Source organism: Hakea prostrata, chromosome 6 (genome assembly GCF_041222555.1).
Source record: "Hakea prostrata isolate BN-2017 chromosome 6, UWA_Hpros_2, whole genome shotgun sequence".
Classification (NCBI taxonomy): Eukaryota; Viridiplantae; Streptophyta; class Magnoliopsida; order Proteales; family Proteaceae; genus Hakea; species Hakea prostrata.
This window is the reverse complement of record NC_142605.1, coordinates 20,381,634-20,407,535: the sequence shown is the minus strand read 5'-3', so window position 1 is coordinate 20,407,535 and position 25,902 is coordinate 20,381,634. Positions and strand designations below refer to the sequence as shown.

The window sequence follows — 25,902 nt, the reverse complement described above, 5'->3', positions numbered from 1 at the left end:
TGCAGAAGTGCAGAACTTAAACTAGCTAATCCCAGTAATATTACCTGAAAGCTTTGACTGTCCATCAGATCCAGACTAAGATTGACAGGATCACGTATCCTTAGGACCAGATTTCAACCAGCAATTGAATGTAATTAGAATGTCTTTCTTGAGATATTTGATTTCTCTTGAATCTGGGTCACAACTTACCAGCGACTCATCACAAGCTGGTTTCTTACTGGATCTGCCAATTCAGGGTTTGCACTACATCGATGCTTTTTGAATAATTAGAGGTACAGAACACAGTACACATATAGGTGTTGGAGCTATCACGTACAAATTTTCGGTAGTAGTTTATTAATCTTCCTAACATTATTTAGAAGTGAGAACATGTCAAAGTAATTAGGTGATTGTTCTTTCAAATCCACTAATTATTAATGTTTGAAGAACCAGAATATCACCACTGTCAAACTCTCTTCAATAGTTGTGAAGCCCTACAAAGAAACATGAATCAATCAAAGGGCTGTACCTTCCAGAGATTCTTAAGTAATGATCCAACTGCGAAAGGAAAGCGGGCAAATTTAGTCCATTTTAACTCAAAAGCCCAGACTAATCTTCCTATCAAGCTGAACTAAGTCAAATTTTGAAAAAACATTACAACGCAGCTGCCCTAACAGATTCAACCTCTAGATTCTAAAGCCGATTCAATCAAACCAAAATGCTCACTATATCTTCTTCAATCTGCACCTAGGAAAAGATGGATAACTTATTGCTAACACTATTTCATTATATCATCATAAAGGTAAATTGGGTGCTTCAACTATTGTACATCCAGAAGATTGAACCATTTATTTTTGTCTTTCGGGAAAAACTAGTTAGACAAACAACCCAAATAGCAAAATATGGACATCAGCCACACCAAAACTTCCAATTCTACAGTTGAGACAGATTTCTATGGCCTAGCTGCTCTACATGACCATTACTTGATGCTAATGGAGTAACAAAGATATGAAATATGACTAGAATCTAGCAAAATGTAACACAACTTTCAGAATAGATAGACTTACACAGTATGACACCGTTGCTAAGACAAAGTATAACCCAATTCAACTCTTAAAAAAACTTATCTTGTAATTGTCATGCCAAACAGATATTAGTAAGTTCATAGAAACAAGAGAAAAAAAATTGAGATTTCATTAAAATTAAATGAAAAGAAATACAAGCAGCACAAAGAACTAGAGTACCATAGATTCAACAATATAAGATAGCCAAATCTATGCAGTGGATCAAATAACTTAAGACACAACTACAGACAACATTTTAATTATTATTTTGGCCCTTTCAAAATTAACAAGTTAAGACAAATTGCCACCACTCTGTTGCCACAAATTGATGATGTCAGTTGCCTGATTAAGAAGGATAATCATTCTTTTCTGTGATATCCATGGCTTACTCTCTAGTAAGGTCTTAAGTTCTTCCCATGCGTCCTTCCTCGGCCAAAAATAGTAAGGACTTAATGGAATGGTGCCGTGACCTGGTATCTTCTGGTCAAGTGCCAAACCAATGTTCTTCTCAAGCCAAATAAACTTCAATACAAGCCTGGGTTTCTCCAGTGGTTTAACAACCACTCCAAGCTTCTGCACGCATTTAGAGAACACAGAGAAACTCAACACAAACCAAATACTGAAATAGATTGAACAAAGTAAAGCAAAGCAATAAGTAAAAGAAAAATGCGTATAATTGGCACACCGAGAGAGAGAGAAAGAGGTAGAACCTCTTTTTCTTTAACTGGGTCTGAATCTTCTGGAGATTGAGAATCTGAATCCACAGAAGATGCTTCCTCTTCAACTGCTTCAGTTGCAGCTGCTGAAGCAGAAATTCTTAACCCTTTTCTATAAGATTTCGATTTGAACTCGGCAAACGTAGTTTGATTTAAGGATAAGACTTTTGGCTTGAAATTATTGAAGCCCAGCTTCGGAGGAGGGACGCAGGAGCGAGTGAAAGACCCATTAACACCTGGTTGAATCGCCATGGATAACATTTCTGCTAAAAGAGAGTGTTTTTAAGTGCGAGAAGAAGTCATGCGTGTGAGTTCGGATAAGCTGATAAAAGGGAAAAGCCGGTACGCTGTAGTGTATCACCCAACTTGGATCGAACGAGGGGGTCAATTCTGGACCGGACCGAAACCATCTCCTCAAGAACCGATCAACCCAATTGGTTAAGAAATGAATCTAGTCCTAAATTCTAACAAAGAAATCACCAAAGGTTAGTTCATTAGCAATGACCAATGCCTTCTAGAGGGAAGGTTAGGGTTTTTTTTTTTTTTTTTTTTTTTGGTAAACTCCACTTTATAAAGAAGAAGGGCAATTACATAAGCCTAGCTCCCGGGACAATAAGTCTAGGAGCTAGAGAGAGCTCACAGGCCACACACACCTAAAATCAGAGGACAGACCACCAAAGGCCAAAGCATCAGCATTGAGTTGCATTGTTCGTTATTCAGATTGCAAACCTATAATAGCTTTTCCGAGAGGAATAAATTGTGAATCTAGTTTTACTGTTGAAGCCAACTATCTAGAACAGGCTTCTTCAAGCCCGTAGATGTGAGATCCAAGATATATAGATGGAATCCAAATGCATGGAGTTGATTAAATAGATTAATAATTCTTCTCCTAACGAAGAATTTGACAATTTATTTATAATATTTGTAAGTGTAACAATAAGTTTTGATCTTGTGTGTTTTTCTTTAGTCCAAGCTCTTCTGTTCAATAAATTTTCCATTTACTTAAAAAAGAATTCCTCAGTAATGGTAAATGTAGCAGCCCCAACCCATAATACTAGTAAGTTAGTATAAAGCAAAATATTGAAAGAAAAAAGTTCAGATCTAGTCATAATTATTTGTTATGTGTTGGGTATTTCCTCAATCATGGGAGCTAATTGAAAAACCCCCCCCCCCCCCCCCCCCCCCCCCCCCCCCCCCCCCCCCCCAAAAAAAAAACAAAAACACAAAAAAAAAAAAAAAAAAAAAAAAAACCCCCCCCCCCCCCCCCCCCCCCCCCCCCAAACACACCCCCCCCCCCCCCCTCTTTTTTTTTTTTTTTGGCCAAATAGACATTCATTGAAATGCCTCTAGATTAAATCTAGAGGAGATAACAGAAGGATTAACAATACACATAGGAGGCAAATCATTCCAAACTCTACTTAACTGAAGAGCCCTAGCCCCTTTGGCAAGAAAATCAGCATGATGATTTCTAGATCGATTCACAAAAACAAAACGGACAAAATCAAAGCAACCTGACAGCCTTTTAATTTCTTGAACCAGCCCACAACTAACCCAGTCTAAATACTGAGTTTGGCCATTTAAGGCCTTAATGGCTGGAAGGCAATCAGAGTGAAAGATAACCTGCGATATCTGCAAATCAAGAGTTGCAAAAACAGCATCCCTAATAGCTTCAAGCTCCATCACAGTTGCTGAAAAACCAAAACAAAAAGATGCTTTTGCCCAAATAAACTGGCCTGCAGGGCTCCATATAATGCAACTTCTCCCAGCCATTTGAGAGAGTCGATCCCACGATGCATCCGTAAAAACTTTGAAGCTGGACCGAACAGGACTATCGTCTTCATCCAAATCGTTTGCATAACCTGAAAATAGGGGCTGCACCACAACCGACTCTTGGCTGCTTACATTTTCCTGAAGCCACAGAATTTCATTTAATAATCTGTACATCCAATTAATAGAACGGGTAAGAGAATGATTTTTCCCATGAAATAACATTTCATTTCGGTCATTCCATATCACCCAACATAAAATAATGCAAATAGTAAAAACAATATCACGTTGATTACATCCATGGAATTTGTAGTCCAAAAAATCTAACCAATCATGCATACTATTTCCCACAAATTCTGATGTATCAATCCGTAGCGGGGAAGCCCTCCAGCAAGCTTTTGCATGGTCACAATGAAATAAAACATGCATTACACTTTCAACCTGGGATGTGCATAACAAGCATATTGGCGTCAAGCTACTATTTCTTTCAAATAAAGCTTGTTGGGTAGCTATTCCCTCATGTGCAGCTTTCCACATGAATGTTTTAATCTTGGGTAATGTTTTAATTTTCCAAATTCTACCCCAGTTTATTCTTGAAATTGAATAGTTGGAAAGACCCATATCAGGGGTGGTATTTTGAATACAATGATATGCTGTTTTAACTTGAAATTCACCATTTTTTGAAAAAACCCACACCCAATGGTCCTCTTTTTCCTGTGTCATAATTGGGATTGTTAATATAGCTTTCTTTTCCTCTTGACTAAATAGTGAATCTAAAAGATTAATTTTCCAACTTCTTTTGGACCAATCAATCAGTTCATTGACAAGTAATGGTCCAGGTAAATGTGGAGTTTGCACCGGGTAATGGGAATTCACGAGTGGAATCCAAGGATCACTATAAATCCTCGTTGATAAACCATTTCCAATGCTCCTTAGAAGTCCCCTTTTTAAGACATCCCTTCCTGCTATGATGCTTTTCCAACCCCAAGAGGCTTTTTTTGGAATCTGGGCTTCAAGGAAAGTAGAATCCTTAAAGTATTTGGCCCTCATAGTTCTTGCCCATAATGTATTTGGTTGGGTTAGTAATCTCCATCCCTGTTTGGCCAATAAAGCTTTATTGAAAGAATGGAGATCACGAAAGCCCATTCCTCCATGATTCTTTGAACGGCACAGAGTTTCCCAGTTTATCCAGTTTATGCCTGAACTTCCTTTGTTTTTCCACCAAAAGTCTCGAATTTGCCTAGATAAATTATTGCTCATGTCTTTTGGTAGGAGGAAATTTGACATTGTGTAAGTGGGAATAGCATTTGCTACTGCTTTAATTAAAATTTCTTTTCCCGCTTGTGAAAGTAATTTTTCCTTCCAGCCTTCTAGTTTTGATTTCAATCTCTCATATAGAAAAGAAAATACTTGGGATTTAGACTTCCCAATACTTGAGGGAAGTCCTAAGTATACTCCATGAGAGGTGACTTCCTTAATGTTGAGGAATTGAGCAATCTGACTCTTTTTCTGATCAGAAACCCCTTTACTGAAGAGAATTGAAGATTTAGATTGGTTTATGTGTTGTCCAGATGCTTCTTCATATTCTTTCAGAATTTGTTTAATGAGCTGTACATTTTCAATTTTTGCATGTGTGAAAAGCATACAATCATCTGCAAAGAACAAATGATTTATTTCTGGGGCGGATCTAGCCACCCTAATACCTGGGAGCCTAGGGATCCCAGTTGAAAAAGAGAGCCGTTTTGATAACACATCAGGACAAAGAATGAAAATGTAGGGGCTCAAGGGGCAACCTTGTCTAAGACCTCTAGAAGGAGTGAGCATGTGAGTTAATTGGCCATTGATTTTGATTTGATATGTCACCGTGGATATACATTGAAATATCCAATTAACCCATTTTTCCTCAAAGCCTAAACTTCTTAAAAAATCTTTAACAAAACCCCACTCCATTTTATCATACGCTTTACAGAGATCTAATTTCGAGCCATATAACCCACTTTTGATCCTGAGTTTTTCATATAATGAAGACACTCATGAGCAAGATATATATTGTCCGAAATAGATCTACCAGGAACAAAGGCACTCTGAGTTTCACTTATCAGGGATTTTAAAAGGGGCTTTAGTCGGTTTGCCAAACACTTTGCAATAACTTTGTAAGGAATTGTACACAAACTGATCGGTCTTAGGTGACTCACTTCTTGTGGATTTTTCTTTTTTGGGATAAGGGATATAACAGTTCTATTCAGACTTCGAAGCATATATCCCCTATTAAAAAAATATTGAATTCCATTAATCAAATCCTCCCCAATTATCTCCCAATGTTTTTGATAGAACCTTGCGGGAAGACCATCTATCCCTGGAGCTTTACTACCTTTCATTTGAAATAGAGCAAATTTTATTTCATCTCGGGAAAATGGCTTACATAACATTTCATTTTCATACCTTGTGATGCATGGTTGAACACAAGATAAAAGTGATTGAGAAGTGGGTTGAGATGATTGAAAAAGAGTGGAAAAATACCCAAATATTTCATTAGATATTTCCTGCTCAGAATTCAACCATTGCCCATTCTGATCTCGAAGTTTATATATGGCATTTCTTTGTCTTCTTTGATTTGTGATTGAGTGAAAGAAAGCAGTATTTTTATCCCCTTCTTTAAGCCATTTAATTCGAGACCTTTGATGCCAATATTTTTCTTCCTCCCTAAGTTGACCCACTAATTTAGTTGTAATTTCAAATTCAGCCTGAGGCTTGTTGTTCGGACGGGTCAAGTTGTTGAATTTCCTCTAAATTCTGTTGCAATCTCTTAATTTCCTGTGAAGCCACAGTAACATTTGATTTGCTCCATTCTCTGAGAGATTTGGTGCATTGATATATTTTATGTTGTAGAATAAAAGCAGGAGATCCCTGGTTGGTTGTTGCCCAGCCCTTTCGAACCTGTTCCTGAAGGTCACTATATTCTTCCCATTTGTTTTCATAGCTGAATCTTATAGGTTTCCTCTTAGATTTAACTAAAGTGACCTCAATGGGGGTGTGATCAGACCCAACCATAGCCATTTTATGTGCATGAATACCCCCACAAGAGTTGAGCATTTGTGAATTACAAAAAACTTTGTCCAGATTTTCTTTTACAAGAGCTTTCCCTCTTCTTTTATTGGACCAAGAAAACTTTGGCCCAGTACACTTTAATTCATGAAGCCCACAAATTGAAATTGAGTCCCTAAACAGATCCATTTGTCTCTGTGGTTTTGGTTTCCCCCCCCCCCCCATTTCTCATCATTACTCTGAAGTTCATTAAAATCTCCAAGTACTATCCAAGGTGTATTGACAGTTCTGCCTAATTGACTAAGTTCTAACCAATTCCTTTTCCTTTCTTCTAATTTTGGATCCCCATATACTAAAGTAATTCTAAATTCTAAATCCAAAGAGATCACATTAACCATAACATCAACAAAATGAACGGAAGCAGATAATAAAGTAATAGAGACATTACCGTTCCAAAGCAGGGTTGTACCTCCAGAATGTCCTATTGGATTCAAAAAGAAATTATCAGCATAGCCTAGAGAAGCAGATAATCTTTCCATTGCAGTATTGGACTGTTTTGTTTCAAGAAGCAAAACCAAACTGGGTCTAGACAATTTGCATATCTTATGCAAATATTGCTTAGTCAGGGGTTGACCACACCCCTGACTATTCCACATTAGAAGCTTCATTGTTCACCTAGGGGCTGATTTAGGGCAGCCATCCTCACCCTGTTTGCCGAGCTATTTTCCAGTGAAGAACTTGAAACTATTATAGACTTTTTTGTATCCCAGTTTCTCTGATTTTGCAGCATTGTTCTAGCCCGATTCTTTTTTGTATCCCAGTTTCTCTGCATCAGCATTGTTCTGGTCTGCATCAGAAAGTAATTCCCATGAAACTCAGCACATAGGCTTATTCCAAAAAACATCAAAATATAACCACATATTAGAAACAAGAGTTTTTTACTGGTGGCCCACTTAAGTGGAGGTAAAACTCTGATCTGGTGGCCCACTTAAGTGGAGGTAAAACTCTGATTTTCCCCCTTTAGTGGAAAAAATTACTAGTGACCTGCTTTCAATAAATTAAAAAATCACTCGTTACCCATGGTAACCTTGATTTTCGTGCCCTTTCCATCAAGCCATGTCCTTCATTGTATTACCTTCTATTCGAAATCTAAAACTGCACCAACATAGTCTAGGTTTGGGCGTCTACAACCTTACTGGCCTTGCTTACTGTGTCTGTTAGTCAATTTAAAATTTGAACTTGAAATGACTTTAATGAACTCAAAGAGGCTAATAGGAACTTATGCCCCTGTTGCTCTCACTGCCTCTCTCTTACCCAACCTTTAAGTGGGTGAAGGGATCCATCTTCATCCTACACCTTGCAGAAAACCCCCTATCACCACCAAAAACAACCACACACCCTTCTCCTTCCAAAGACCACCTCCCCAGCCTTACCCCTGCCGAAAATCACCCACCATTGAAAATCTGCACCGCTACCGCCACTGCTACTGCATTTACTGGCAAGAAAAATCAGCCACCATCAGAAATGCCTAGCATCGGTGTGAAACTCTACAGTGTGTTCTTCAAATTCCTCCACAAACACCACTGAGTAACATAAGGTTCTAATGATTTTAGCACCTAATTGATATTTTACAACTGTGTTAATGATTTTGTAAGTTCTCAACAAGCTTTCATAAGGTTAGTTAGAAGATACAAGGTCCCATCGAAAGCCCTAGAAAACGTTTTGACTGTGAGAATGATTCTGGTACTTAATTGATATTTTACAATAGTACCATCTAACTTAATTAATAAAAGGAACTTGAGCATAAGAATGCTAGAAATTGCAATAAGGAGTTGTAAAGAAACCCATAATTGCAGCCCACAATTGAAGAATCAATAAACAAAATAGGATATAAATTCAATTAGAGATTACCATTGTAAATGAAGTTGAGATTGTCTAGAACAACGAGGAGCATCTGAATAGAAAAATCCGAGGTTGAATGAGACTACGTTTTTTACGAAGAGGAAATTTGCGACCGCCAACGTTGCCACGACAGAGCCAAGTATGGAAGCCGGACCAGTTAGGAGACTACACTTTCTATAGATTATCTTGGTCTCTTTGCAATGGCACTGCTTCTCAGTGGTACCACGAAAACAAGAATAGGAGCAAAATCATTAGGGTGTTCTACTGTACATGGGCTATTCCCCTACTTTGGACAAAAATAAGAATTCTTTTCAAAAATTGCTGGTAATGTTGCAATCTCATGAAGGTGGGTTTGTTGCGGGTAGATCTCTGATGGTGGGTGATTTATGATAGGGGGAGGGGAAAGGTGGGGGCAGTGGTCTTATGCAGAGAGATGGGGTGTGGTGGCTTTCGTTGAGGAATAGGAAGAAGATGGGTGAAGGGAGAATCCCTCTACCCACCTAAGGGTTGGGTAAGTAGGTAGGAGAGGGGTAGTGTGAATGAGAGGGATGGGGGCATTATAGTCATATCACGTTCTTTAAGGGTATTAAAGTCCTTTCAAGTTCAAAGTTTAAATTGACTAACAAAATCAGGGTTATCGAGGTAATGTGTAATTTCCTAGTTTTTCGACTTTGGATCACTAGTGATTTTTCCCACTTTAGGGAGGAAACCAAAGTTTCACTCCCACTTAAGTGAGGCACCAGTAAAAAACTCTAGAAACAATGGTATTTTTGTTTCTTGAATGCTAACCATTGCCTCTTCTGGATCACACTCCACCCACAACATACAAAGTCACAACTGTTTGATCCGCTCCAATCCAACCACCACAAAAGTTAATTAATTTTAAGTGAATTACATATGAGAACCAGTGGATCCCATTGGTTTTGAACTTCTATATTTTGCAAAAGGACTTTGAGTTCATTACACCCTACGCTTTCCTTTCCAAAACTCAAAGTCATATGAAATGCCCTAAGAACATCATTTTAGTTGAATGCTAACATATCACTGCAAACATGTACAATTTTCTTTTTTTTTTTTTTTTTTGGTAATCTACAAACACATACAATTATATGAATGTTCAAAAGCATCATGTAAATTAATGTTAAAGAACTAATTAATTTTGAACGTCTTGGTTAAGGGTTGGGATCCTCTACTTTGACAGTCTATGCTCTCCTCACACCTCTCCACATAAAAGGGGGCCTACCTTTGAATTATGACAAGAAAAATCAAAGGTGGCCTCTCCAATTAGCTCCCTCCTAATGTGTGGTGAAGTCTAAGAGAGCACAAACTTCTACCAAAATTTTATCAGGACATAAATGGACCATCCATTTCCCTCTAGATGAATGACATATGCCCATCAATCACATCTAAAAGTTGAAGTTAGATTTAGAAGATAGAAAATTCCAACTTCTACCTGTCAAGGTAGAGGATCCAAACTATGTATTTAATTTACTCAACTATTTGTTTGTAGGAGATAAAGGGGTGCGATAGTTAATAAAGTGAGTCCCATGTGAAACAAAAGTAGAATATGTGGGGTCTATAAATTTGTTTTATATTTTCCATAAAGTCCCACCCTTTTTTGTGGAGTTCAGATCACCTCCCCACTAGGGTACTCTTCCAGCGCCTTTTTTATCATGTATTTTAAGTGGGGCCGAGGATCCCATATTTAAATTTTTTATTGTATCTTAAACATAGCTCCACATAAAATGTGCAATAAAAACTAAAGGTCACTGGAGCATATAGTGCTCCCACAGCAGAGAAGGGATTCAAACTCCTCTTTTGTGGGACTTTTTTAGGTCAAAAAAGTGTGTCACATTAAGAGACAAGCTTTCTTAAATTAAGAAGCTTGTATGATCATTCTCCCATTCTAAAAAGCTTCTTCTTCTTTTTTTGGGTGAACTTCCACCCTAGAAAACCAAGCAAATGCTTTTGGAATTTTGCTAGAAATAGTTTCCCTTTTTGTCTATCCTATTTTATTCCACCAAATAAATGGCCAAGTGCAAGTACATTAGTATATCCTCAATCTTTTTTTTTTTTTTTTTTGCCAAAACATAAAAGCAATTATATTAAATGAAAGAGTGAAGGTCCGGAGACCTATATAAAAAGGACGAGTCCACAATAAATAAAGGTAGTAAACCCCCCACCAAGATCTCTCTAAATGAGAAACGACGAGCACCCCTAGCAATGAAGTCAACTAACCCATTGTCAACCCTAGGAGTATAACTAAAAGAAATCCTATGAAGCAAAGAACAAACTCTCAAGATATCCAACACTAAACTAAAGCTCATCCAATTTAAAGATGATTGGAGTTGTTGAAGAGCCAAAATCATTGGTAAGCAATTCGAATGGATATGCAAATCAACTGCCCCTAGGGAAGACCCAATGAGAGTACCATCCCTAATAACTTCAAGTTCAACTAGAGTTGCCGAGGAACTATGTCCAAATTTGCTTTGAGCCACCACAAAACCACCATTGAAATCTCACATGATGCATTATCTACCTCATTTGTGTGTCAAGCTATCCTATTACCCATCAACAAAGATTTGGAAAAGGCCAAGCTCCTGTTGAATGGAATAAGTTAGCCTTTGATAAAAATCCCCACGACCCTTTGAGATTCCGTAATATGGGATTGATTATCTTCATATAAGTAAGAAAATGTAGTCATGACTTGGATGATAGAAATCTCAATCCCTCTAAATAGAGTTGAGTTCCTAGTATTCCAAATACACCAAGCTAAAGCACTGTACATCTGATTTACCAAAGAAATATTGTCACAACCCATGAATTTCAGTTTGATAAAATCCATTCAATCAAATAAATTTGACCCTAGAAAATCAGAAGTATTTATGCAAAGTGGGGATGCTTTCCAACATTCTTGAGCATGGGGGCAGAAAAACAAAGCATGACAAACATTCTCCTGATTATGGCCACAAATTAGACAAATAGGAGTAAGGGAAACATTTTGCAAGAATAGAGAATTCCCTAATGTCATAGCCTCATGCAAAGATCTCCAAGGGAATTTTTTTAATCTTTGATAGAGTGGGGATCTTCCAAATTTGTTTCCAATAATCAGATACAGATGAAGAAGATGCTAAATTACCTTGATCATTCGCCATGGTTAAACATTGGTGATAAGTAGGTTTCACAAAGAACTTACCATCTTTAGCTTTATCTCAAATCTAAGAGTCTGATGCATCGGGAGATAAGATAAGAATAGAGAGTATAGCCAAAATCTCACCTGGGAAAAATAAAGTAAGAAGTAAGGGTAATTTTAAAAAAAATGATTGTCCTAATCAATAAGATCATACACCCAAGTTGGGCTATGTCCCATAGAGGGATTGCTTATATGATGTAAAGGTAAAAAGGGAATCCATGGGTCTCTAAATATATTCACAGTAGCACCATTACCCACTTGTCTAACAAGATTTTGTCTAAATATTTTCCTGTCTGCCAGTATACTTCTTCAATCCCATGAACAATTACTTGGGATATGGCATTCATGGAAAAGAGTGTCCTTTATGTATTTAGCATGCATTACCTGGACCCATAATGAGTTCAGGTTGGTTAAAGTCTCTGGTTTTGTTTTGCCAAAAGAGCCTTATTGAAACAATGGACTTCCCTGAACCCCAAACCTCCCTCTCTTTTGCCTTTACAAAGTGTTTCCCATTTAACCCAATGAATTCCTTTGCCTTGATCATTTTTACACCAAAATTGTTGGACCTTGTGATTCATAAGATTGCACACATATACAAGTGGAGCAAAAGCCACTGCTTTGATTAAAATATCCTCGGTCAAAGAGTGAAGTTTTCATGCATGGTGATAGACATGTATGACATGCATCAAATGCTGTAAGATTTATACGCCAATTTGAAATGACGAAAACCCCCTCGTCACCGCTATGAAACTGGGTTGATTGGAAGAATCTCCCATGTGAGGATTCTTCTCTAAATTGAATAACTCCTATGGCAAATTGGTCACCAGTGTGTCACTAGAGTTAGTCGCTAGGTCCATGCATCAATCTGCCTATTATTTAAGGATTCTCTCAAAAAGCATTATTAAAAGATGATTTTGGTTTTTTACTTGCTTGACATTTCATCAAGAACAAATTTTTTTTTAAATGGTTTGCACTACCTAAGTGACAAGTCTGATATGCATAACCGAAATAAAAGGATTAGGATACTAATATTCACAAATAAGATTTTAGAATTAAAAATAAAATAAAATAAAAACTCTAAACAAACTTTTTGTTGCCTGTTTTATAACTTACTATATTTAAAATAAAAATGTTGATTTATTTATTTTATATAAGGTTTTAGATGGACTTATAGAAAAGTTAGTGGATGCCAATTGGATGGCGAAGAGGCCAACTACTTAGAAAGCCCTTCACTAGAATTTCTGGATCCCCCTCATGACTTTGTAAAGACCCTCCGAGCAAAAAGACAACCGGCTTGTTAGTTTGTTTTGGCATTGCTTTAGTTAACCCCAATTTGTACCTTAAAAAAACTTAGTAATATTTTTCTCATGCTTTTTATTGGTGATTTGAGTTTTATATACTAAGTTTATAATAAATTGTCCTTGTAATCCACATGCTTATCAAAAAGAAGAAGAAAAATCCACATAGAAATAATTAAAAAGAAAATTCAATCTCCAAAAATTGTATCGGCCGTTAATTACTTTTCAACGAAGGCATTTATACATGCAATCTTCTTGTCATCAAGACTCTTCGGATTTAGATTCAAAGTGTGATGCCCCGTGTCTTTTTATATTATTATGTTATTATTGTGTGTGAATGTGTCAGTCTTTAAGATTATTAACGGATTCGATAATTGATTTGACGGTTTAATTAAATGATTTGAGTATAGTTAAATGATAGTTTAAATGAGGCTAGATCCAATTGATATTGGGTCGAGGTCAGACATCGTTTGTGGGTCCCACAACAGTGGAATTAGACTGAACCGAAAGCGAAGAAATGATCAGCGTAAATTTCTGGACCTAGATGTATGAATATTAGCACCTGAAAGTGGGCCCTGCATAAGATATTACAGCGGGCCCACAAGCCCATAATAAAGCCCATTAGCCATTTAATATTTATATATGTATTATATATATATTATATTTATTATATATATTATATATATTATATTATTTACCCAACCGACTCAAGAGGACCGACTCATGAAGAGGACCGACTTAAGAAATTGGGAAGAGGGATTATTGCTGCGTAATGGAGAAAACACAGAGGAGAAGAAGTAGAAAAGCAAGAGAATAGAAGAGGAGAGAGAAGGAGTGGGGAGAAGTGGAGAGGAGAAGAGAGAGAAGAGGAAGACTGTAGAATAGAAAGAGAAAGAGAAGTTGCAGAAGAAAAGAGAAGGGTTGGGAATTTCAGAAATCAGAGTGTAGCAAGGTTAAGAAGAGAAGAGTGTAGCAGGTGAGAGAAGAAGTGGAACGTGGGGAGAGAAGACAAATAGAAGAAGAAGAAAGATTAAGAGAGAGAGAAGAAGCAATTAAAGAGAGGAGAGAGAGTTGGGAGAGGTGAGTTGTGTGTGAGGTGAAGTTGAGGAACAGGGGAGAACGTGGAGAAGAGAGAGAGAGAGAGAAAAGGAAAGAGGAGAAAGCCTAGAGGAGAGAGAAGGAGTGGGGAGAGAAGAGGAAGACAAGAAAGAAGAGAGGAAAACTGTGGGGAGGAGAGAGAAAGTAGGAGAGAGAAAATAAAATAAAATAAAAGGGGAAAATCTACCGTTGGTTCCTACGCTTTCGAAAGAATAGCCGAATGTTCGGAATACCGGAGGGAAGCGGTTTTATCAGAATCAGGGTCAAATCACACACACATGGAACCAGGACAGGTAAGTAATATTGACCAACCTATGTATGATAAGTTGGTGTTTTTCTTTAATAGATATGTAGCATGCACATGGCAACATAAAGTCTATGTTATTTATTCGATGATGCAATTTGTGTATTGAACAAAATGCATGGAATTTGATGACAGTTCAATGATTAGATTGAATTGGTTGAAATGGAATGTGGATAGTGTGTTTGAACTCGGGGCTGTTAATCATGAATTTGCAAGGATGTTTATGCATGTTAAATGTAATTATCATGTTTTCATATGTAAATGATGGAATGTCATGACAATTCGTGTTCTCTCCCCCCCAGATTTTTGAGATTGAATGATATCATGCTCTCATGTTTAAATGATTGAATTGTATGGAGTTGTGTCCAGACTTTACTCATATGATGCTAAATGATGATTGAAATGAAAAATGTATATTGAAATGGGACGTGAGCATGGTAATGCAAACTCTTGGAATTGAAGATGAAAAGTGTAAAAGAAAAATGAATAAAATGTAATGGCTTAGTGCTCCCGACAAAGTCCTGGTACTTATGTACCCAAATGGGAAGGCATGAAGCAAGGCGCGAAAAGTGAAAAGATTGAGTCTATGCTTGATGGAAATCCATGAGGTGTGTACAAGGCCTTGTGCCTGAGAAGCCACGTGGGGCTGGTGAGACGGCCCACTCCCGGTGGTGAAGAGACCCAGAAGCCACTTCGGTGGTGAAGAGAGCCTGAAGCCACTTCGGTGGTGAAGAGACAAGCCAGGTGAAGAGAGCCACTTCGGTGGTGAAGAGACTGAAGCCACTTCGGTGGTGAAGAGACGAAGCCACTTCGGTGGTGAAGAGACGAAGCCACTTCGGTGGTGAAGAGATATGTGCATCCTCTGGATTTGCCTAGGCTCAAGACTATAATGTCAGATAACTGAAATGCAAGTAAAAGAAAAAGGAAAAAGGAAAAAGAAAAGAAAAGGAAAAATGAGCAGGGAAAAGGATAATGGAAAAGGAAAACGAAAGGAAAAAATTGGAATGTATGATGTTATATGATTATTGATGCATGATGAACTGCCTGACTTACTTACATGGTTGTTATGTTGCTTACTGGGCCGCAAAGCTCATTATTGAAATTGTTGACAGGTCCTCAAACACGCGATAAGGGCAAGGGTGCTGCTACTTGACAGTACCTTTAAAGTTGAAGATGGGAACATTTTCTTTTTGTTGCAACTAATGTTAGTTTGAATGAACTGTGAATGTATATATTTCTTTGAGATTGTATGTACTTTACTAAACACTGTTGTAAGGTCAAATGTAAGTATAACAGGACTTTAGACTGTGTACATATGTGTATGAGTCAAATTATCAGACAGGTTGTTTGTTTGTTCTAAAGAATGTTTAGTCTGGTTTTAGTAGTTAAAAACAGGTTTATTTTAAGGAATGAACTGTCACGTGCCCTAGTTAAATGTCCATAATGAGGGCCCCACCAAGCCTGTGACAACTGGGGTCGTGACACAAAGTGGGCTTTTTGTTTCATTAATCAAGGTTGTGCACAGAGGGCAGGTGTTTTGAAAGGTGCATCTTCATATGAAGCAATTTTTAAGGCACTAGACTTGCTTCCTAGCATGATTATACTTTGGTCAACTGGATAATCTCTTCAAATATGCATAACTCCATTTGGATTCCCTTTTGTCCCCTCTAATCCCTCATGCATCTAGAAGAAACTCTTCTCCACCCCCTAGCGCTCTTAGGGACCTCCACTTTAGTCTCGTTTGGCACCTCTGCATCCTTTGCAACCATTTTGGTCCCTATATAGAGTCTATGCTTCCCCCATCCCCAAAAACGGCTCCCTATCCACCTTCATCTCTAATGGGTCCTGGTCCCACCCCTCATCCCCCCCCTCCCCCGAAATTGAGTCTCACACAAATTTGGACCTCCCTCCCCCACCCCACAATAAAACCATTTGGCTCTCCTCTTGTAATAGCCCCCGTATTCCTAACCGAAACCTGAATTGCAGGTCCAAGTACCCGAAGCTCTAGCCGAAAGAAGATGTGGGCTATCCGGATTGAGGCCATGTTTTGGCCCCATAGCCTATGTATCTGGATATTGTTGGTAAAGAACATGCCTTACTGGGAATCAAAAGGAAATCCATCCAGAACCCAGATGAATTGGGGAGATGGATATCCAGTGTGAGAAAGGTAGAGTTGGAAAATGTCTACGAACAAAGTAAGACCCCTCCACATGTTGGTTAAGGTTACAATAGAGCTAGGGATCAACCGGGAGTGCAAACGTCCATATATTGAAAAGTACCAAGGGGTGGTTGCTTAAAGTGGTCGATTGACCAAGCAACCTACCACCCTGGTGGTCGATTGATCAAGTGACCACCCACCCTAGCGGTCAATTGGAAAACCTTGCCTTAAAACCCTAATTTGCCCTCGACACCTTATTTAAGGCCTTCACAACCTAATTTCGCTTTATTTTATTTATGGAGGTTGTTGTGGACTGAGTAAAGGCAGAGCACACATGGTGGGTGGAAAGGAACCTCTTTTTCAGATGAATTTTGTGGGTTTGCTTTGACTTTCGGATCCAAGTGGAGGTAACTGAAGAGGCGGACCCAAGATGAAAGATTGAGGGGGCCGAAGAACGAAAGCCAGAATGCTTTTTTGTCACACATATTATGTGGGCCCTTAGAATATTCATTTGAGGTCCCACCTCTAAATTATTTTATTATATTAAAGAATAGACCCACATATATTTTGTGGGGCCCACACATATTTGAAAAAAAGAAGGTAAATATTGATAATGATATGACAAAATATAGGTAAAATTAAAGCAACAATATAGAAAAAATATATACACATGACTTCAACCCTAAAAAGTTAGATGCAAGCCAATATTTTCTTTGGTAGGAGATGTAAACAAATTTTTTTTTTAGGTAAGAGATGCAAACCAATGGCAATTAGTTACCTACTCACTATAGATATTTTATTCACAATTCAAAATCAAATAACAAAAATTGCAGAAGAAATAAAGAAACATAGAATATAAAATCAAATAAAAAGAATAAAAAAAAGGAGAAAAAGAGAAACAATAAATAAATTGAGAAAGAGAAAGAGTACCTAATTGTGGAGTAGATTTTTTTTCCAAATTTTCATAACCCACGCTTATAAAAAGCGAAGAGAATAAATAGAAAGAAAGAAAAGGAAGAGAATAAATAAGAAGAAAAGAAGAGAGAGGAGAGAGGATATAAAAGAGAATAAATAGGGATTGAAGAATTACTTTTTAATTATGAATGACATTTTGATTTTTGAATACCTAATAAGATGTTTTTTCAAATATTTCCTTTAACTGGTTTATAGAAACAGAAGAGAATAAATAGGAAGAAAAGATAAGAGAGAATAAATAGGGATTGAGGAAACTGACATTTGTACTTGCAGCTTTAGGACAAAATCTTTCTCTTTTTCTCATCAAAAAAATTTTGACAGTCTCCCCTGCCCCTTCCTCTGGGCCTGTGGGCCGCTAGTCACTATGAGTAAAAAGGAAGAAAAAAAATTGCTATCTCCATATTACAACAAGAGTCACATCTGGTTATAGCAAATATTCTCCTACCTCATTGAAAAATAAAGGAAGAAAAAAAATGAGTCCTTACCTTGAGCTTTCAACTCCACATCATTATTGAATATTTTAGTAGCCATCATGCCCATCAATGAAAACGAATAATTATTAATAAACTCATAAAAGTATTAGTGATTAGGTGTTAATGAGAGAGATTACATGATAGCAACTTCAAATTATTAAGGGGTGTGCTTCTAGCACATTTGACTAACCGCCTCTAAATATCTATTTACAGGCAAAAAGTCTAAGGGCCTGTTTGGTTACATGAGTCTGGAGATTTCAAATATCTAAAGATTTGAAATCTATAGATTTCAAATCTATAGAGTTATAATTTATAAAATTAGGTGTTTGGTTGTGGAATGAAATCTGTGGATTCATCCTAAAAAATTATTTGATCGACGTGATTTTTGTAAATGTGTAAATGTAAAGCTTTTTTGAAATCTCTGGATTTCATCCCTTACCCATAAATCTATAGATTCACGTTTTTAGTGTAAAAAGGTGAATCTCTAGACTTCATGAATCTAGAGATTTTTACAACCAAACGGGTATAATTCTCAGATTCATGAATCCAGAGATTTGAAATCTCTGGATTCATGTAACCAAACAGGCCCTAAGAAAATCAGTGATTCAATCATCCATTCATCTTGGGTCTTTGGACCCTAGTCACCATGACTAACATAAAAAATGGCCAAACAATAAATAAAAAAATAAAAAAAATTGTTTCAGAACTTATAACTTATTGAAATAAATCTACGGTAGACCCTATGGTTCTTAATAGGATATGGTGATAAATTTTGATCTAAATTGTTTAGCTGATCATATAATTTGCAGATCGAATATGGAATAGGACTTAGGCAATAGATGCCAAACAAAATTACCCTTGTTTCTAGTGATGTTTTTATAAATTGTTGTATTAAGGATGACCGGCCTTTAAATAAGTCCTTGTGTTGCACTTCTTTAAAATAAAACAAAAGAAATGTCAAGACCCTCTTCAACCGAGTAGTTGCTCGAGAAGAAACCAACCTGGTGACAGAAACATTCGTGTTATCCATGCTGATAGCTAATTAAATAGAATAATTCACATTCCCTTTATGTTCATAAACATCTTTCAGGGTTTTTCTATATTGAAAATATCCTTGTGAATTCCATTTCATTGATTGCCATTACGGTATAATAGAATCTAGATTGTAGGCAAGTTTCATTTTATGATTAGTCAAAGTGTGTATAAACTAACTTAAACAAGCCTGAATCTCTTTTTTTTGGTAACCTAAATAAGCTTGAATCATCCTTACACAAATGAGGATCACCGATTCACCACATAAAAGTGGGGGCTAAGATTCATTCCATTGTCCAAAGTCGAAAAGCACGCATTGGAAGCTCTTTTAGTCACATAATTAACTTGGAAAAGTCAAATACGCTAGCTATTATGGCAAATGGAAACTGCAATATGTATGAATTATGTAATTGTATTTTCTAATTTCCTTTGAATGGTTTTTCACCATTAAAAAAATAAAATAAAATAAAATAAAAAGAGTCAATTAGACTTATCAATTGGATTATCACTAATTTCATGATTAAATTATAGTAAGCTTGGGCTACTAGTAGTGGGTTTTATGGGTCTCATTGGCCTAACATTCTTGAGTCAGATTTGAATTTTGAGTATTTAATGGGTAGTACCTGTTGCCAATGGTTGAGATCAAAATCTTTATCGAAATTTCAATCTCGACCGTTCATCTCGTAGGTGGTTGAAAGCAAAACGGACCATTTAGACCGTTAGATAGCACAATGTTTAATGCACAGCTAGGAAGTTGAACCAAATTTTCTTCGTTGACAAAATATTTTTATACATAGGTATGCGAGTCCGGATCCTCACCCCGTCAGGGGAGCAGCTCACACAAACACGTGGGGCCCACAAGTGAAAAACACTTTTTGAAACAAATTTTTTTTTTTAAAAAAAAAAAACTTCAAATTTTCACTTGTGGGCCCCACGTGTTTGTGTGGTTGGGAAGCCATCGGAGCAGTCTGTGCTCCCCCGACGGAGTGAGGATCCAGACTCTAAATATGCATGGTGGAAAAGGAATCATGATCATCTCTCTATCGGGCCCATGGCTTCCTGACCACAAAAACTAGTGGGGCCCATTGGTGGAAAAAAAAATTTTATTTTTTCTAAAAGGTGTTTTTCACCATGGACCTCACTAGTTTTTGTGGTCAAAAAGTCATGGGGGTGCTCCCCGACGACGGGGAGATGATCCGGACTCGTGGAAAAGCACACCAGCTTGTGCAAAGGAAGTTATCAGTTCATGGGTCCCACAGTCTTGATTCATTCAAAATCTGACATGATTTGATTTCAATTTCCCATGAAAATTAATGCGAGTTTGTGGGTCACCACTAAAAGCCAAAGACATGCGTGCTGCCGCCCTCTTTAACCAAGCTTACAATGCAAGTGAGGTAGCAGTAGTGGGGGATCATTTCACAACAAGTAGGATTCGCGAAGTAGGCAATCATATCCATCACCTATTCAATATATTCAATCCAACGGCCATTCAAAGATAAAACGGTTTCCGGTCGTCCATAAAGATGACTAAATTTGAAGTCAAACTTGAACAACTAACTTAATAACAAAGTTCGACAGTGCAGCTGTGCAGGTCAACATAACTTTATCATTTTCTTTTCTTTTCTTTTTGGTAGATAAGAATGAATAACTTCATCATTTAATATTCTCATTTATTTGCTTTTTCGAATTTCTAGGCAGAGAAAAAATCACAGAAAAAAATTGATTTTTTAGTAAGAACTGAGAACAGAAAAAATTGATCGATATTAAATAAATAATAAAAATATAAATCACGCATTGAAGCATCAAATTTGTCTTTTCCTTGCTGCTCTCTTCGAATTGCTTCTTAAAACCACGACCCCAGGAGAACTGTATATGTCTCTGTCGGTCTGTGCCTGCTCCTAACATGTTTAATTTTTCCTTCATGAAGATTTGCGGATCTCTGAATAACTAAGGTATTCTCACGTATAGCTTCAGCGCGGTGAAATGAATATGTTCATTTTTTTGATTTTCCAATTTATTCTGCTTTGGCAAAATTTGGGATTACACTAGGTTGGAATTATATTGATTCTGTTTCTGTATTTGTTTTGACCATTCTTAATAACCTCACTGTTGTGGTTGTTGGGTTTTCTCTTTTCTTCATGGGTTTCCTGTTATAGATAAAAACTATGTAATTTTATTTGGTTCTTTCATACTTTGTTCTTTGTTTTGGCTATCATTGTTGTCTTGTGTCAATTTCATTTTTCATATTTCCTTGTGGATCCTGTGTGCTTCGCAGTGAAGATAAAGTGAAGACAAGATGGCGGCAAAGGTGGGATCATTTAAGCATATTTTTGCAGAGAAGAGCAGGGAGAGACTGCTTCTTTCAAAGGGTTATTCACTGATTGGGTCAGAGTCTGATGATGAAGAAAGCAGATGTGGGTTTTTCTGCCGACCGGTAGAAGCAATTGTTAACACATGGAAGGATTTGCAACAAGTGTTTGTTAACTCATGGCAGTTTGCTCTTTCGGATCCTAGAAAGGTCATATTCGCAGCAAAGATTAGTCTAGCATTGGTGCTAATATCCATTGTTATATTCTTGAAACAAGAACCGTTCCAGCGTCTCAGTCGTTATTCCGTTTGGGCTCTCATGACTGTTGTTGTTGTCTTCGAGTTCAGCATAGGTAACAAGTAATTAACAATCTATAATTTATCCTTGAATTGTTTCGCGTTCAAATTTCTTTCACGGTTTGAGAAAGAAATAGCTATTTGGAAAAGTTTTAGTATGAATTGCCTGTCTATCATCACCCTGTGTTTTTCTTTGAATGAAGATTCATTCTGAGGTTGTTAAGTGCTTATTTATATCTGCAGGAGCAACCTTTAGTAAAGGGTTTAATCGTGGGTTGGGGACACTGTCTGCTGGAGGACTTGCCCTGGCCATGGCAGAGCTGTCTGTTCTAACTGGAGAGTGGGAAGAGGTTTTCATTATTATTAGTATTTTTATAGTAGGTATGAAATACTAGTAGTAACATACGTTTATATTCCTTTCCCATTCATAACAAGTGCTCTGGTTTTCTTTTTGAACCTTATGGCTGTGGCATGTATTGTGTTTGAGTAGGATTTATCACATCTTTCGCAAAGCTGTACCCCACGATGAAACCGTATGAATATGGATTCCGGGTGTTCTTGTTGACATATTGTTTCATAATGACATCTGGGTATAGGACAAGACAATTTCTCGAGACAGCAGTATCTCGCTTCGTGCTCATTGCCCTTGGCGCTGCTGTTGGTTTGGGTGTAAATGTATGCATTTACCCTATTTGGGCTGGAGAAGATCTGCATAACTTGGTGGCTAAAAATTTCATGGGCGTTGCCACTTCCTTGGAAGGTAGGATTGTGTTTCATGCCATCCTTATATTTGCCTTCTTTGTTGGGAAGAGGTATTCTGATTATTTGACATCTGCAAATTTGTCCGTAGGTATTGTTAATGCGTACCTGCAGTGTGTTGAATATGATAGGGTCCCTTCAAAAATTCTTACCTACCAAGCTTTGGGGGATGATCCAATGTACAGCGGCTACAGGTCAGCTGTAGAATCTACAAGTCAAGAGGATAGTCTGGTATGCTTTTTGCTGCAACTCAGCCCCCCCCCCCCCCCCCAAAGGAAAAGAAAAAGAGAGAGACTATGAGGAATTAAATTATCATTTTAACTTATTCTTTATTTTGCAGATAAGTTTTGCCATCTGGGAGCCACCACATGGTCGATATAAAATGTTTAACTATCCCTGGAAAAGTTATGCCAAATTAAGCGGTGCATTGAGGTATTGTGCATTCATGGTCATGGCTTTGCATGGATGTATACTTTCAGAGATACAGGTGGGCATGCCTTCTTATTTGTAAAGCTATTCAAATTGAACATAGATTTACCTCATGTATCACGCCTTAGGACTAAGCCTTTGTGTGTGTGTTAAATGATGTAATCCTTCATGGGGATGTTTGTCATAAATGTCTGTTGCTCTGACATGTCTCTGTTGTACTCATTAGAGACACTAGGCATTTTTTAGTTATCACTAACCAGTCAAGTGGTTAGCTCAATCTCCTGGGAACTGATTTCTCTTAACTGCAGACTTATTGGTACTAAGTTCAATACTTGGACAGACTTGACTTTAAACTTTTTCTACTTACACTAAAGGTGTACTTAGCACAAGTGTTCTATCAGGCTGGATTTTTCTACTATAAAGTTATTCATTATATGACTGCAGATAGTGTCTATTCTTTGTTCTTTGTTTGTCATATGACTTCATCATTTATTCATCATATAATTGCAGATATTTTCTATTGTTTTTTCTTAATTGGTCATATGACTCAGTGACATCACCTTCTATGAAGTTATTCCCCTTTTTGCTACCTATCTATTAAGAGAAGTGGATATAATTGCTCCACCCTTAGCTGGGCCTCAAAAAAACCACCTTTGGTACTCTAGTTGGGCAATCAATCCATAAACTCAGATAAGGCGACTTCCCATGTTTCTGCATTTCATTCTCTACTAACATGACAAATTTTTCTGCTGCTTTCCTACTAAAAGAATTGGATATGGTTGCTTATTCACATTGAAATGATTGGTTCATTCGTAGAGCAATCAACCTTGAACCCTCAAAAGGTGACTACTCCTATTTCTGCATTACATTCTTTATTTTAACCACCTTATCCAAAAGGATAATGAAGGGGAGGCCTATGGATTTAGAGTTGCTATGCAAGGGTCATAAGGAATCAGGCAGAGTTATGGCCTTGCAGGATAAACCCCTCAGTTCAGCCCTACCCAGTAGTGCCCATGATAAGTGCAGAGTTGATTTCTTTGCTAGAAGAGTACACTTGATCAGGTTTGTTGCATTGTTAGTGTTTTAGGCACAGTTATTGAGGCATCACCTTGGGCACCTTGGCATCTTGTTGGTGTCTTATTTTTTTTTTTTTTTTAGTACCTTCTCAAACACCATGGTCGCCTTGCCACCTTGATTACTATGGTGTAGTCGATTTTGACCGACAAGTACACCATTTCCCCCTTTATTTACATTTTTTATAAGTTCTTATTTTCAACCCAATATAGATTTTGCTTTGAATTTCTAAGGACTAACCTTAAACAAGTCTTGTCCCTGAGAAATAGTAATATTGCATAGCTCATATCAAAAGTTTTAAAGGCATATCAGATATACAAAATTTTGTGGATATTTTCTGTTGGTGCGATATATCATGTGGATGTGTTAGTTTCTTGACAACATCTGCAGCATTAAGATGAAGGATTATTAGAATTTATTCAGTGTCTTCAGGTTCGTTAACCCATTATGATACATATGCACTGCTTGAAACCTAATTGTATTTGAGTGAAGGAAGTAACGATAAGTAGTTATATCCAAATGAATTTAATAGAATACATCTGGTGCAATTTATTAACTTTGAGATTTCTTAACTGGAGTTATCCTACCTTGTATGTCGAAAATTTATGCATGCAGGCACCCCCAGAACGAAGAAAAGTCTTTCATAAGGAGCTTCTGAAAGTAGGTACCGAAGGTGCTAAATTGTTGCGTGAACTAGGTCAAAAAGTCAAAAAAATGGAGAAGTTGAGCGATGGAGATATACTCGCAGGTGTACATGAAGCAGCAGAAGAATTGCAGAAGAAGATAGATCAGAAGTCATATCTTCTTGTGGACTCAGAGAGTTGGGAAATCGGAAAACGGCCAATTATTGACTTGGAAAATCCCGAGGATGCTCTCAACCATCTAAATGATGAGAGAAAGTTTCTGGGGACCAAGTCCCTCAGTGAAGCTGTGCTGGATATTAGGTCAGTCCCATGGTCAAAAACCTGGGATGTCCGAAATAGTATACCAGTTGTGAACTCCCAGCCACCTGGTCGTGCAGACAGTATGTTCAAAACATTTCCTTCACGTTTCTCCCTCAATCCTAATGGTGTTATTGAAGAAGAATCAAAAACATATGAAAGTGCAAGTGCCTTGTCTTTGGCAACATTTGCTTCACTCTTGATTGAATTTGTTGCGAGGCTTCAAAATCTTGTTGACTCATATGAAGAACTCTGTGAGAAAGCAAAATTTAAGGAACCCACTGAGGAACCTGCAGCAGCAGAGGTGGTTGGGTTTTGGAGAAGATTGTTTAAATGCTGCTGGTTCAAGAATTGAGATTTGGACATCTATTGATTCAAGAGCTGAAAGCCATAATGAAGCACACTACTAGGATTTATGGAAAGGGTTATAGTTGAATTCAAAAGAAATCACACGGATTGGTCATTGGTCCAATTCAAACTCATTTGTTGCAGCTGGTTTTAGTAGAAGGGAGGACAAGGAGCCTCGCCAGTTATAATTGCTTGCAAGAACTATTGGACAAACAGTGATTAACTAGAGAGAAATAATTGTCTTCAAAGAAGACTAACAAGATGGTTATGCAAGTGATTGGCATTGCTGATTTGGACAAACGGAACAATTTTGGCACAGAGGTTGATAGATTTTCACGGACATGGAAAGATTTGGTGGCTCCAGCAAACAGGACAAAAATCAAGATGCCATCTTCCCCCACGTTCTGTTCTTGTATAAATGAAGTCATCTTGCCGGGCAGGAAAACAGAACAATATGCATCAGTAGTTCATTTACAATTTCTTTTGACTTTTGATTATACAGATGACTGCATTGTATTACAAAATTCATCAAAGCTAAGTGTCAGATTAGAATGTAATAATAATACATGGACCATCAAGGGGTACCTAACCTTTTACCAATCCAACCAATTGAAGGAACTGTTTATTTGCTTTAAAAGAAATTTTTTTTTTTTTCTTGGGTTCCAGTCTCTCCTCTCTTCATCAAAATCTCAAATACCTTTTACAGGCATTAAGTGTTTTCCTGGTTCATGTTTACAAAGAAT

At 37.4% G+C, this 25,902-nt stretch overlaps 2 protein-coding genes across 2 annotated transcripts; one reads left to right on the top strand and one right to left on the bottom strand.

The window, feature by feature from the left end:
- Window positions 1–1,143: 1,143 nt before the first annotated feature.
- On the bottom strand, window positions 1,144–2,077 carry LOC149012512 (small ribosomal subunit protein cS23-like). Its single transcript, XM_089159233.1, has 2 exons — window positions 1,754–2,077; window positions 1,144–1,616 (listed from the first exon to the last, which is right to left on the bottom strand). The coding sequence occupies exons 1-2, from the start codon at window positions 2,018–2,020 to the stop codon at window positions 1,335–1,337; spliced, it is 549 nt and encodes a 182-aa protein (XP_089015359.1). The 5' UTR covers window positions 2,021–2,077; the 3' UTR covers window positions 1,144–1,334.
- An 18,757-nt stretch (window positions 2,078–20,834) lies between these two features.
- On the top strand, window positions 20,835–25,782 carry LOC149012511 (aluminum-activated malate transporter 9-like). The gene is made up of 7 exons (XM_089160062.1): window positions 20,835–20,956; window positions 21,280–21,664; window positions 21,852–21,989; window positions 22,099–22,368; window positions 22,459–22,598; window positions 22,708–22,854; window positions 24,486–25,782. The coding sequence occupies exons 2-7, from the start codon at window positions 21,301–21,303 to the stop codon at window positions 25,164–25,166; spliced, it is 1,740 nt and encodes a 579-aa protein (XP_089016188.1). The 5' UTR covers window positions 20,835–20,956; window positions 21,280–21,300; the 3' UTR covers window positions 25,167–25,782.
- The last annotated feature ends 120 nt before the right edge of the window (window positions 25,783–25,902 follow it).

Excerpts from the sequence above, each read along its gene's own strand:
- LOC149012511 (XM_089160062.1), top strand. The coding sequence starts at position 21,301 with ATGGCGGCAAAGGTGGGATCATTTAAGCATATTTTTGCAGAGAAGAGC. Across the intron at positions 21,990-22,098 it reads TATTAGTATTTTTATAGTAG|GATTTATCACATCTTTCGCA; the intron begins GTATGAAATACT and ends GTGTTTGAGTAG. Across the intron at positions 22,369-22,458 it reads CGTTGCCACTTCCTTGGAAG|GTATTGTTAATGCGTACCTG; the intron begins GTAGGATTGTGT and ends ATTTGTCCGTAG.
- LOC149012512 (XM_089159233.1), bottom strand. The coding sequence starts at position 2,020 with ATGTTATCCATGGCGATTCAACCAGGTGTTAATGGGTCTTTCACTCGC. Across the intron at positions 1,617-1,753 it reads ACCCAGTTAAAGAAAAAGAG|AAGCTTGGAGTGGTTGTTAA; the intron begins GTTCTACCTCTT and ends AAATGCGTGCAG.